This window comes from Gopherus flavomarginatus, chromosome 3, assembly GCF_025201925.1.
Source record: "Gopherus flavomarginatus isolate rGopFla2 chromosome 3, rGopFla2.mat.asm, whole genome shotgun sequence".
Taxonomy (NCBI): Eukaryota; Metazoa; Chordata; order Testudines; family Testudinidae; genus Gopherus; species Gopherus flavomarginatus.
The window spans coordinates 231,615,833-231,629,506 of NC_066619.1; the positions used below are offsets into that span (position 1 = coordinate 231,615,833).

General features: G+C 45.4%; 1 protein-coding gene across 1 annotated transcript in view; it reads left to right on the top strand.

Annotated features, from left to right (window-relative positions):
• The first annotated feature begins 10,019 nt into the window (after positions 1 to 10,019).
• Positions 10,020 to 13,674, top strand: part of LONRF1 (LON peptidase N-terminal domain and ring finger 1) — a 36,664-nt gene continuing 33,009 nt past the window's right edge. The window contains exon 1 of the mRNA XM_050947597.1: positions 10,020 to 11,023. Within this exon, the coding sequence (XP_050803554.1) occupies positions 10,402 to 11,023 (622 nt within the window). The 5' untranslated portion in view covers positions 10,020 to 10,401. The remainder of the gene's footprint in view (positions 11,024 to 13,674) is intronic.

Genomic DNA, 13,674 nt, shown 5'->3' on the forward strand with positions numbered 1-13,674 from the left:
GGCCCAGAGCTCAGGAGACACATAGGAGAGACCCTGATTAGGTTTGGACCTGGAAGCCAAAGTCAGAAGGCTGAGTTCCAGCTAGGAAGAGCTGTGAGGACTGGTTGTGAGAACAGTCTAGGAGAGAAAATAAGCTCTGGAGGTGAGATAAGACACTGCAGTTAAGTATGAACTTTGTGTGGTGATGGACTTTATTTTGGGACCCTGAGCATTAAAAACTGTTTCTGTCATTAAACCAGCCCCAGGAATGGATGATGTTAATCAAGAAGCCTGTGTACAGTTCTCAAGGGGCCCTGAAGTGGGGGAGAAACAGAGGAAGAGTGCAGCAGAGTAACCTGAGGCCCTAAGGGGTTGCTCTGTAAATGGCAACCCTGTTACAAGTCCAGTGTACATTGGGCTTTGCCAAGCTTTTATAGCATTATTGCTCTGGTGGTGGAATAAATCATGCATTCTCTACATTTTGAATTGCATAAGTAAGAACAAGTAGTTTATCTACCTTACTTGGCAATTGTTGCTTAATACTTACTCAATACATATTGAGTTACATAAGCAATAATATGCAATGGAAAGTAATTTTTTTCCAGTAACAGAATGTATTTTCCTACTTCATAAACAATGTTATTTTAAAAACCATATTATATAGCAATGTCACTGTAGCAAACATAGCAATGCTTCAATTAAAGCATCCACCTTTGGGGATATCTATTTAGGCCATAAAGCAAAAGTTCCATGTTTAAGCCTTGATCTTTGCCTACATAGAAAAAGCATGTCTATTAGACTGAAGACTCTGAAGTTCACTTTGCAAGAGTTACTTATATTTGAGCTTGGTGTGATCAGAATTTGCTTCTCTCTGCTGTTCAGAACAAAGCCCAAGTTTGTACAGTGCTAATCACAATAGGACTCCAATCCTGACATAACTTCAGGGAACTATTGCAATGCAAATATTTATCTTAATAATTCATGAGAAGTAGTGATTCTCTTTTGCAATAATATCTATGTATTGCTTTGAGTAACATGGGTTCAGTTTCCTTTAGAAGGACATTAATTATATTGCATGGAGTGAATAAATCTGAAGCTGTTTGGATTTTAATTATAAAACTCAACCTTAGTGATGATGTTTGTACCACAATAAAAATTGCACTGTGCTGTGACACCAGCCCAGAACAACCCCTGCTCTATAAATCCATCCCAAGCGCACAAAATGATAAAGAACAGATTGGTGTTTCTTCTTTAATGCCTGCAGAGAAGCAGCCAGCCCATTTTTTTTTCCTTCTCCACCCTCAAACTCTCTGACTATAGCCTTCCAGGGCATGACAAAACAGGATATGGTGACATTTACCTCACAATGCAACATCACAATATCATGATTCAAATGAGATTTCACATGAGATTTTACTTTAGCATGGCAAACTCAAACCCACCAAGTTTGAGCAAGCTCAGATTTTTTTCTTATACAAGCTTCCATTTTAGGGCTAAAAGAGCCAGTCTGCCCCATGCTACTCAAAATGTTGTTTAAATGAAATCCTTGAGAGTGTCCCAATCTTCTTGATGGAAATTACAGTATTTTAAATATTTATTATGAAAATCAACTGTATAAAGTTCAACTAACCCATTACAACTTATTGAGTCAACAATGCATATTTTGAACACTTTGTTATACATATTAATACAATAGCTTGCCTGGCTCCAAAGTGGCTAGTGCAATTTATCGGGCCAAAAGAAATACTTCAAAATTCCATCATATATATATAATGTGTGTGTGTGTACTCTACTTCACCTGCATGTGTCACTAATAACTACTGTTCCAAAAGGAAGCAAAATAAAGTTTAAGGTATGACAAAAAACAACAAGAACAACAGTGTGAAGTTGAGACTGATACTCCGTTTACTTCTGAATTCATCCCTTGTGCTTAGCTCTCATCAGTACGTTAGAGAAACATATCAGTATATATTGCAGTACTTCCTTGCTTTCACCTCTTTGCCTAACACTCTTAAGTATACTTCTCTATAGATTTGTATGAGTTATTATATTTAGGATGTAAATATGCTTATATAAGGGAATTAGAATCAAAAACAGTCATTCCATGTCTGTGCTAGTTGACAATAAATGCCTTTGCATTATGCAACACACTGCCTCACAAGATAACTATTTACTTTACATAAGTCATTGAAAACTTTCAGTATAACAAGTTTCTATTTAATGTTTCTATATTTTGTCTCCCATAAACCAAGTTCCTTATTATCATGGACTGTCATTTAATACAGAGTGGATATCTTAGAAGGAGATGTGAGCATTATGCATATGTTCAAAAATATAGTAGGAATGCTTGAAATTTCTGCTAATATGTACAGTATGTTTAAATTTGCTAGAATTTGCTATTTCTCCCCCAAAGATGTTGCAAACATCTACCCATATACTAGAATTAAGATTTTTTATTAATTTATTAATGATTCATATCATAGCACCTATAATCCATTAGAAATCTGCAGAAAGTATGAATTCTGCACCTCCTGCAGGGCACAATATTCCACAGCACTAATCTGCTGACGACTAAAATGGTTTTGCTTTCTCACCCAACCTATGCAATTGTTTTGTAGTGTTGGCAAACCCAGAAGTGAACCTTCTGTAATAGAAATAGGGCCCTGTAAAACTCTGCACATCTGGGAAGTTGGACAGCTCTGCACAGCCTCAGTTTTTTTGTTCTCAGTGAAAACTCCCATCTCACTAACTGTGTTTCAAAGGCAGATTATCTGTTTCAGAACAATTCATATTTCTTTAGGTTCAGTTTCAAATTGGCCGCTTTCAGCTTATCATAGACCACTTATAAAAGTTTTAGTTCCTTCTTAAATGTTTTAGCATGCACCAGGATAGCAATCATCTAGGAGTAACAGACAGGCTAAGGGGTGAATGCCACATAATACACTCTCCATTAGCCTCTCAGTGTGACTAGCGCATTGCACAAGTCAAAAGACACCACTTTAAATTGCCACAAGCCTTGTCCTGTTGTGAAAGCAGGGTTTTTTTCTCCACTTTTTGGTTTCCATTGTCACTTGCCAATACCCTTTTTTAAGATCCAGTGTGGAAAACCAGACTGAATCTGCTACACCATCCAAGGCATCATCTATTTGTGGTCATGGTTAAGAATTTTTTAACCTCCTTCACTGGAGGTTCTCAAAAGGCGTCTGGATAGCCACCTGTCTTGGATGGTTTAGACACAACAAATCCTGCCTCTTGGCAGGAGGTTAGACTAGATGATCCTTGCAGTCCCTTCTAATTCTATGATTTAATTTTCTACAGTCCACACAAAATCTGGTGCTGCCATCTTTTCGCTTCACCAGAACTATAGGAGAGGTCCAAGGGCTAGTTGAAGGCTCACTTATGTCTTCCTCATACACTTCCTCAATGGCCTGTAGTGTTTCTTCCCTTTTTGCTACTGGCAGCCAGTGAGTTAGCTGTTTAATGGGTTGGTCTCCCCTGTACCAATCTTGTACTGTGCCAGTGCAGTACATCCTATAAGCTTTGTTAGATCAGGAGAACTACTCCTGATTCTTAACCAGAAAGTCTCTTAGGCCACGTCCACACTACAGAGTAAAATCGAAATTAATAAAATCGATTTTATAAAACAGGTTTTATAAAATCGATTTTACGCGTCCACACTAGGGCACATTACTTCGGTGGTGTGCGTCCATGGTCCCAGGCTACCATCGATTTCCGGAGCGGTGCACTCTGGGTAGCTCAGTAAAAGAATGGGACCAATAACTTCGATTTCCGTCCACACTAACCCTAAATCGATATAGTAATATCGATTTTAGGGTTACTCCTCTCGTTGAGCAGGAGTACAGAAATCGATTTTAAGACCCCTTAAAATCGATTTTAAGTGCGTTGTAGTGTGGACGGGTACAGCGTTAAATCGATTTAATGCTGTAGTGTGGACCAGGCCTTAGACTGTTCTGCTGTTCCCCATTTAAATATACAACACCGCCCTGGAGCAGATACAATAGGAGCTCTGCGCATTCACCTTCCCTCTTGTAGTTTTCTTCTGTATCAGTGTTTACCAGATGTATCGGCCCACATTTTGCAACAGCAGTTCCCTTTTTTACTATTTGTTGTTTGTCAGAAACATCCAGCAAACGAACTGGGATCAGTTCTTGTTTTAGATCCCTAGAACTTTAGTAGATAAAATTCCGTCACGAAACTGGATCTCAAAACAGATTTCAGCCACTCCTCATTTTTCCCTTGCTGGAAAGCTACCACAATATATAGCTCTTATAATGGTTTCTGCCCCTTGGAGCAGGACAACTTGCTCATTGCAAACCAATTGCCTACAAACCATTTGTCTCATATAGGCCATTGTGAAGGTTAATACTATTATGGTCACCACTTTTACAAGACTATGATACATTGTGTGCAAAGTATGCCTTGTAAGATATCATTTGAAAACACATAATCTACTCAATATTGTTGTCCTGGTAAAATGTGGGCATCAACATTGTATGAGAATTTATTAGATTCTACTATGTATCATTGTTATAGCATGCTCCAAGGTTCAGGCAGACAGCGCCAAACCAGTTTCTCAAAGACAAAAGCTCACTAGCACCCAGCCAGGTGTTAAAGAGCAATGAGTAAGGCTACGATTGTGTCATGGAAGTCATGGAATCCATGGCTTCCATTGACCTCAGTGACATTTTTTCTGCCCTGAGGCTGGAGCTCCCACCACAATTCCCAGCCCCACCCTTGTGAGGAGACCTCACAGCTGCCAAGCCGCAGCAGAGGACAGGGGGCAGACAGACCCTGCAGCTGCCCAGCCACAGCAGGCAGCGGTGGCTCCCCACAACTGCCCAGCCGCCGCAGGCGATCGGCAGGGCCCCACAACTGCTCAGCTGCGGCGAGTGGCTGGCAGGACCCCACTACTGCCCAACTCTGATGGGTATTGGGGGAACCCCCTGCATCTAACCAACTGTGGCAGGGCTCCCCCGCCATAGCTGCCCAGCCATGGTAGGCAGCAGTGACTCCCAGCAGCTGGTGGACCCCGCAGCAGTCCAGCCCCAAAGGCAGGGGGACCCCACGGCTCCCACACAACGCAGCAGTGGGGGAGCCGGTAACTGCAGCAGCAGTGGGTGCTGAGCCCTCTTACCCCTTTTGCCAGGAAATTTTTAGTGAAAGAGACAGATCATAGGCTTCCATGAATTTTTGTTTACTGCCTGTGACCTGTCAATGACTTTTACTAAAAATATTTGTGACAAAAACTTAGACTTAGCTATGAGCAGCTTAAGCAGCCATTCTTCAGCACTGGGATGGTGTAAATAAGAATTTTACATTTCATTTCAGAAACTGTTCAGACCTCACATACACAAGAGACTTTCCACTCCCCAGTGGGTGTAGGGGTGTAAGTATGCAAAACTGGCCTCCACCTCACCTCTCCTTCTCCCATATCTCTGCTCATGACATCAACAAACACTTGCAGGACTCTGAACTGGAGGAAAGGTCCCTGGCTGAAAGGAAATCCAGCCTGAGAAAGATACTTGCTTTAAATCCTATTAGCTTGTTAAAGTTTAGGAATTATCTTGTGTTATCTTTTTATTTTATTTTGTAATTAATCTTGACTTTTATGCATTATCACTTGTAATCATTTAAAATCTACCTTTCTGTAGTTAATAAACTTATTTTATTGTTTTATCTTAACCAGTGTGTATTTAGATTAAAGTATGTGGGAAACTCCATTTGAGATAACAAAGTTGGTGCATTATTATTTTCTTTGTTAAAATGACAGACTGTGAGCTTATACTGTCTGGGGGATACTGTGCAATGTTATATGCACATTTCTGGCTAGGTCTAAGAACATGTGGCTAGGACTAAGAACATGTGGGGTGTCACCCTATAAGTAATTTATGAGTGGCGAGCTAGTAGCACTCAATATTGTGTGGCTGGGAGCAGGGGCTGTGTGAGAGAAGAACCTGGAGAGGTGGCTGTTCAGCAGCAAAGCAGTGTAAGTGGTATCCCAGACTAGAGAATTAAGGGGGCACAGCTGTTCAACACTCTTGATTGAATGCTGGGGAATGTCACAGCCATATTTTAAAAGGAATTTTACAGACTAAATTTGTATGACACCTTTCCTGGAATTGACTACACAGTTACTAACCATAGTGAAATCCAAGCCAATTAGCTCATTCATTCTTTCAGCCACACAAAACTTCTTGCTCAAATTTTATAGGTCCAATCTTCAGATCGAATTTTTCCAGTTTTTGAATAGGTACCCTTGGTCCAGTCAATGTCCACTTGAGACTAATTAGGCAGTTCAGTTTTGGATCCCCTATTCCTTAGCCTTTTTAGCATGTCCAGTGTCAGGGTTCCCTCCCCACTCTGAACTCTAGGGTACAGACATGGGGACCTGCATGAAAGACCTCCAAGCTTATTTCTACCAGCTTAGGTTAAAAACTCCCCAAGGCACAAATTCTCCCTTGTACCTTGGATTAGGTAATGCTGCCACCACCAAGTGATTAGACAAAACTCAGGAAAAGGACCACTTGGAGTTCCTACTCCCCCCGAATATCTCTCCAAGCCCTACACCCCCTTTCTTGGGGATGCTTGAGAATAAACAAGATGAGCACAGACCAACCTTGGGTTTTTTTAGGACACACACAAAAAATCTGATTCTTTAAAAAACAGAACTTTATTAGAAAGAAAAAGGGTAAAAGAAACAGCTCTTTAAAATTAGAATGGAAGATAATCTCACAGGGCAATCAGATTCAAAACACAGAGGATTTCCCTTGGGCAAAACTTTCAAGTTACAAAAAGAAAACCAGGAATACACCTCCCTCTCAGCACAGAGAAAATTACAAGCCAAAATAAAAGTAAGCTAACACATTCCCTTGCTAGTACTTACTAATTCTAATGGAGTTGGACTGCTTGCTTTCTTGATCTATCTCCGGCAAGCACCCAAAACATGCAAAACAAAGCCTTTCCTCCCCCCCAAGATTTGAAAGTATCTTGTCCCCTTATTGGTCCTTTTGGTCAGGTGCGAGCTAGGTTACCTGAGTTTCTTAACCCTTTACAGGTAACGGATTTTGTGCCTCTGGCCAGGAGGGATTTTATAGTACTGTATAAGGTTGTTACCCTTCCCCTTATATTTATGACATCTGGTCTAATAACTTACATTTGAGACTGTGTCAACTATTCCCATACACATAACAGATTCTATTATACAATCAATAGCCAAACTCCGATTATTATTTAACTGCCCAGATCTAAACAAAAGCTTTGGATCTCATACTTGTACCTCCATTAAGCTTTGCCTCTTCAGTTTGGTGTTCCTCATTTTCCAGATTTGGGACAGAAGCTTTTGCTAGACACCTTCAACTGTCTTGGCTTGCCTTCAATTTATAGCAATCTTTCTTTGTGGCTACTCTTGTCATAGTACCAGCACTTAACTGAATTGTTTGGCAATAATGCAAAAAAGCAATTTTTTAATTATTTTTTTTTACAAACAAAATGTATCTGTTTGAATTGTTCAGTAAGATCATGAACCAGATTAGAATCCACTCTTTATCATACATATTAGACACAGAGCTGTACTTCCAGGGCTAATGCTGATCAGTTTCCATCTTCCTCACTAGTGGTTGCTTCCTCTTTTGATGAACTACTGCAAGGAAAGATTAAAGTTCTGTGGTCTCTGGTCTCCTTTTGCTGATCTTGATCTGCAAGTCCAACTCCAGCTGTGCATCTATAAACTGGTCCATTATCAAATGCCTCTCTTTCTCGCTCTTAGCTCAGCCAGGCTAGCTCAAAACTGCATGTTAAGGGTCTGTATCAGATAAGCAGTCTCTTTTCTGGGGGTAAGTTCCGCAGGATGGAAAGAGCTGGGACCCCTAACTTGGCTGCTTGAAACCTTCCTTTCTGTCACACTTACCACCCATTCATTTTAGTTGAATTGAGCCAATGTCTCCCAGGGAGCTTTTTCCCCCTCAAAGATATGGGGATACAGATGCTGCTTTAGTTACTTTTGTGAAACTTCCAGGTCTTACTTTAAATTCTTTTGTGAAGGGTCCAGCTCCTGTGTTAAGTCTTGTTTTACATCCTGATGCCCGTTTTTGATTCTGGCAAGCACCTCCATTATTTGTTCTATCTTGGTTTAACAGCTTACTCTCTCTCTCCCTAGAAACTAGATCCCACCTCTAACACAGTTGTTGTCCCTCTTTGACGTGAGCAGCAACTCAAAGTTGAGAATCCCGATGATGTTTATTTAGAAGTAGACATTGAAAGAGTCCAAATTTTTGATGCAACTGGGTTTATTTACAAAGAATGCACAGAATCCTGCTTTTCCCAATGCAGGAGGCACAAAGGAGTAATTATTTAGCTTATGGCCTCAAGCCTCTTAAGCTAACAGACCCAAACACACTCACTCTGGCTTTTTCTAGAGTCATAGCCTACTGCTTGGCTTTCCTGCTTCTCTCTCTGTTCTTACCTGTCCATTCCTTCCCCCCATTCTCCCCAACACCTACCCAAAGTGCTACTCCACCAAAATTTCCTGCACACACCTTTCATCTGAGCAGGGCTGCCCAGAGGGGGGGGGAAAAGGGGCAATTTGCCCCAGGCCCTGGGCTCCGCAGGGGCCCCCACAAGAGTTTTTCGGGGCCCCTGGAGTGGGGTCCTTCACTTGCTCCAGGGGGCCCGGAAAACTCTTGCGGGGCCGGGCCCCAGAGCTTCTTCCACTCTTGGTCTTTGCCGGCGGGGGGGTCCTTCTGCTCCGGGGGTGAAGGATCCCCCGCCAGCAAATTACCGCCAAAGCGGGACCTGCCGCTGAAGTGCAACCCGGTCTTCGGCAGTAATTCAGCAGTGGGGGCCCCTTCTGTTCCGGGACCTGCCGCCAAAGTGCCCCGAAGACCCACGGCAGGGGTCCCCCACCACCGAATTACCACAGAAGAGCGGGCTGCACTTTGGCGGTGGGTCCCACTTCAGCGGTAATTTGCTGGCGGAGTGCCCCCGCCACGGGTCTTCGGGGCACTTCGGCGGCAGGTCTCAGAACGGAAGGGCCTCCCACCGCCGAACAGGGCCGGCTCTAGAATTTCGCCGCACGGCGGGCGCCCTGCCGCTTGCCGGTCCCGCGGCTCCGGTGGACCTCCCGCAGGCTTGCCTGCGGATGCTCCACCGGAGCCTCGGGACCAGTGGACCCTCCGCAGGCATGCCTGCGGGAGGTCCACCAGAGCCACCCGCCACCAATGGCCCCAGGCCCCCGGAAGCCTCTGGGCGGCCCTGCATCTGAGGAGGGGGCTTATGCTTAGTTATGTTCATTGTGTGAACCTTCAATCTCAATTGAGCTCACTGCTCCAATATGTCTGTTAGTCTGTGAGGTGCCAGAGGACTCTGCTGCTTTTAGAGATCCAGACTAACACAGCTACCCCTCTGATACTTCAATCTCAATGGGGTTTTAACTCATCCCCTAATTTCACCCAGATCCCTAACAGGATAGGGTCTCGCACAGCAGGATCCTGGTTCCTGAGAAGGGCTCCTAGGCTTTATAGTAACATAAACAATAAGTTGCCTTCAATCCCAACTGAAATGCTGAAGGTTACAATGCCTCACTGAGTGCTGTCCCGGGCAGTTTGGCAGCTGCAGATCACTCAGCACAGGCTGGAAGAAGCGTCTTGCTCTCATGAGAGCCAGAGTCAGGCACAGGCACTGTTAAAAGCTATTTGAGAAAAGTGCACGTGTGTATTTAGCTGGGGGGCGGGGAGCAGATTCTGAAGAATAGGGGCGCTATGGAGCACAGAAGTTCAGGCATTTTTAGCACCACTGGGCTGTTTCTTCTCCGCCTCCCTGTTTGCTGGAGCCTCTTGTGCACTGGGTCCCCGGCCGCCTAGCTCCCCCGAGTACCCCTCCAGCCGCGGTGACCTGCGCGAGCTCCCTAACTGCGAGCGCCTCACTCGCACCGAGTCTCCGCCCATTTCCCTAGGCCCTGCCCACCGCCCCGGCGGGCTCCTCCCTCGGCTCCTCCGCGCCTCTAGGCCCCGCCCTCTCCTCGCTGAGCTATGGCACGCGGGGAGCGTCGAGCTGTGTTTTGTAATCGCCTCCGCCCCCTCCCCCACGCCGTGCCTCTCAGCCAATGGAGAGTGCACGTTGTGGTCAGATGACGCAGCTTTTTATGTAAGCCAGCGGCGGGTCTGCGGTGATGTTCGAAGGGGGGTTACGGTTTAACGGCAGCTCCGTGAAGCTACTGCTATAGGGCGCGCGGGTGGTGCGCCGTCACCCGCTGAAGTGTCTACTCCTCCCACCCACCCCCCGTTGCGAGTGCCTCGCGGCCCTGCGCAGAGCCGAGCCCGGCTACAGCCGCGCCGCGAGGAGCGCCACACCCCCCTCTGCGATCCGGACGGCGAGCGGGGCAGCAGGGTGGGGGCTCGCCGCAGGATGGCGTCGTCGTCGGTGGTTGTGAGCTCAGAGGGGTCCCCGGAGCCCGGGGACAGCGGGTGGCTCCGCGGGGAGCCCGAAGGGGAGCAGGAGCGGTTGCTGCGGCGCGGGGAACTGCTGGCCATGGGGAACCACCTGAAGGAAGCGCTGGAGACTTACTCGGCGGCGCTGCGTCTCGGGCCGCCCGCGGGACCCCGCCGCCTCGAGACCCTTGTGGACTGTCTGGTGCTGAACTACCGCCTCCGACAGGGGCTGGACTGGAGCCGGGACCAGGGGGCCCGGGAGGAGGGAGGCGGCGCGGCCGCAGGGCCGCTGACCTGCTGCGGCTGCCGGGGCTTCCTGGCCGAGCCGGTAACCGCTCCGTGCGGGCACAGCTACTGCCGCCGCTGCCTCCGGAGGGAGCTGCGCTCCCGCTGCCGCCTGTGCCGGGACCTGCTGCTGCCGCCGGACGGGGGTGGCTGCGCCGCCCAGCTCCGGACCAGCGTCGTCCTCAACCAGTTGGCGGAGAAGTGGTTCCCGGCCGAGTGTGAGAGGGCGCGGACCGGCAACCGGCTGGGGGAGCTGCTGAGCCAGGGGCGCTTCCGAGAGAGCTTGAGCGCCACCAGCCAGGCCTTGCGAGCAGGTAATGGGCAGCGGGGGAGGCCGACTCAGTTTGCGCGCTGGGTCCTGGCACGCCCCCCGCCCCCGTCTGCACCCGGGGGGCAGGGTGAAGGGACCCGCTTCGGCCGAGACTTGGCTCCTCGGGTGTGCCGCTGGGAGCTGGGTGTCCTTGTCAGGCTCCTGTCACTCCATCTCCTCCGTGCCCCATACAGCTCAGTCGGGGAGGAATCGAAGCCGGGATGAAGTAAGCGGCCGAAAAGCTGGCAGGGGTAGGCCCTTTGAAACAAGTCTGAAGTTTGCTAGAGCTCCAAGAGTTGACTTTTCTAATGTCACTAACTTACTACGGGAACGAGCAGCGAGAGAACCGATTGTGGGGCTGCAAGAGGGCTGTCTGGTGAGCAGATACACGTGAGGGGTACGTGCGGAGTGGGGCGCACAGCCCCTCTCCTGCAAACCTTTTCCCAAGCCAGCTTTTTCCTTGCCTCCGACGTAGACATTGTTGGACGGTGACAGGATATCTTAGAACCACGCCTGCTGTATTTGCCTTGTTTCCAAAGAGAGAGCTGTTTTCCCAGCCTTTCAAGTGTGTCACTGAGACGATTCCCAGCAGGCCAGACCTAGTTGCATAAGCAGATGGGGCATGGAGGGGGACAGGTTGTGTAATGCTAGTGACATCACAGATGGGTGTGGTAGGAGTTTTATAATACACTGTTGCTAGAGAGGGCAAGGGGCGAGGTGAAAGGGTATGCTTGGATTATTATTTATTGAGCACTGGCAGTAGCTTGGCTCTGTACATACTCATATGGGGTCACTGTATCAGTGAGGTTAGTCTAGTTCACCCAAGCATTTTGATACTGTAGAGATGAGCAAGACATAAACACCTAGACAGAAACTATGCCAGGTTCCCTCTTGTGGTGCCTTAGTTCTGGTATGGAAGACTGAATTTGCTTAAGTGCTAATGTCTTTATTTTCAGTATGGTTGTTCAGAAACTTAGTCTGAAGTTATACTTTTCGTTTTTAATACTTGGGCACTGCATTTATGGAATTGCCAGCTGCAGAGGGGAAAAAAGTTTAGATATCAAGCTAATATATTCATTTGACACAAGTCTCTTTTCTGGCCCATACTAGGGAGAAATGTTAGCTACCATTTCAGAATAAACTGTTGTCAAAATCAAATCTTAAACAAGTGTGTAACAGAATGTTTCAGACATCTCTTGAAAGCATAATGAGTGGTGTAAGCTATTTTGATTTTAGCAGTGTCCTAAACTATTTTTTAGCACAGCTGTAGCATCCGGTGTCAAAGAAGCATGGAGTGTTGAGAGTGATTTATTTTTAAACTAGGAACTTCTTAAGAATTAAGTATTTTATTTTAATGATCTAGAATTTAGCATTGTGGCACACACATAGAAGGGAATCAAACAAATGAAGTAAAATCTAAATGGCTTTTGGATTATAAATGGGTCTCTGTGATTATAAACATTTATATGGAAGACACACACCATTTTATGGTTTAGGATTTTTGCGGAAGGGGAAGAAGAGAGATGGGTTTGCCTGGTTAGACATTAAGAACCTAAATGATCTCTTTTCCTCCCCTCCATGGCACAGCTTATGGCTCTGACTATCACAATATTTGAGGTGTCTATGAATGAAGAGTTTCAGAGTAGCAGCCATGTTAGACTGTATCCACAAAAAGAACAGGAGTACTTGTGGCACCTTAGAGACTGACAAATTTATTTGAGCATATGCTTTCGTGGGCTACAGCCCACTTCATCGAATGCATAGAATGGAACATACAGCAAGAAGATATTTAAACAGAGAACATGAAAAGGTGGAAGTAGCCATACCAACTGTAAGAGGCCAATCAATTGAGATGAGCTATCATCAGCAGGAGAACAAAGTTAATTGTATCTAATTTGCATATTAAAGTTCAACACTCTCTTTGGATAGGTTGTAGATCTTTGAGGCGCTGGAGAGGTTTTAGTTGGGGGCTGAAGGTGACAGCAAGTGGCGTTCTGTTGTTTTCTTTGTTGAGCCTGTCCTGTAGTAGGTGACACCGCTAGCCCTTCTCTTTTTTTATGAGTGAGGAGTTTTTTAATTACATTGTTGTACCGAGTTTACATTTAGGTTTGGGTTTAACAAATGGCAGGTAAAATCTGAAAACAAAGCTTTCAATCTTAATATTTATCCATAGTTTTCTTATGCAGATTATAATGCATATATTAGATTGCCGATTTAGAGATTTACTCAGACTACGATCCTTTGTACATTGTCTTTTCCTTTGTATAGCCCAAAAAACTCAGTGTTCCAAGTACTGACTAATTATACAATAAAGTTGTTACTCCATATGGTAGTTCTGATGTGTTAGAGGTGTTAAAAACAGCTGTATAAATCTATAATAGATGTCATACATATTTCGGGCCCTTTAAATTCATTGATCTGTGAGTGAGTTCTTACAAAACATTGCTGTAAAGTAAATAAGGCAAATATATGATTCTGTTAGTATATATTCTGAGCTATTGGCTTGGCAAGTTTTTTTTTTTCTTTCCTCCAGTAACAGAGAAATTCTCACAAAGGCTCAGAGTTTGAGAGAGAAGGAAACAATATTAGCTTACTCTTTTTTTTAAAATAATTCCCTTAGTTCAGATGTGTTTTAAAGAAGCTTTTCTCCTTGTC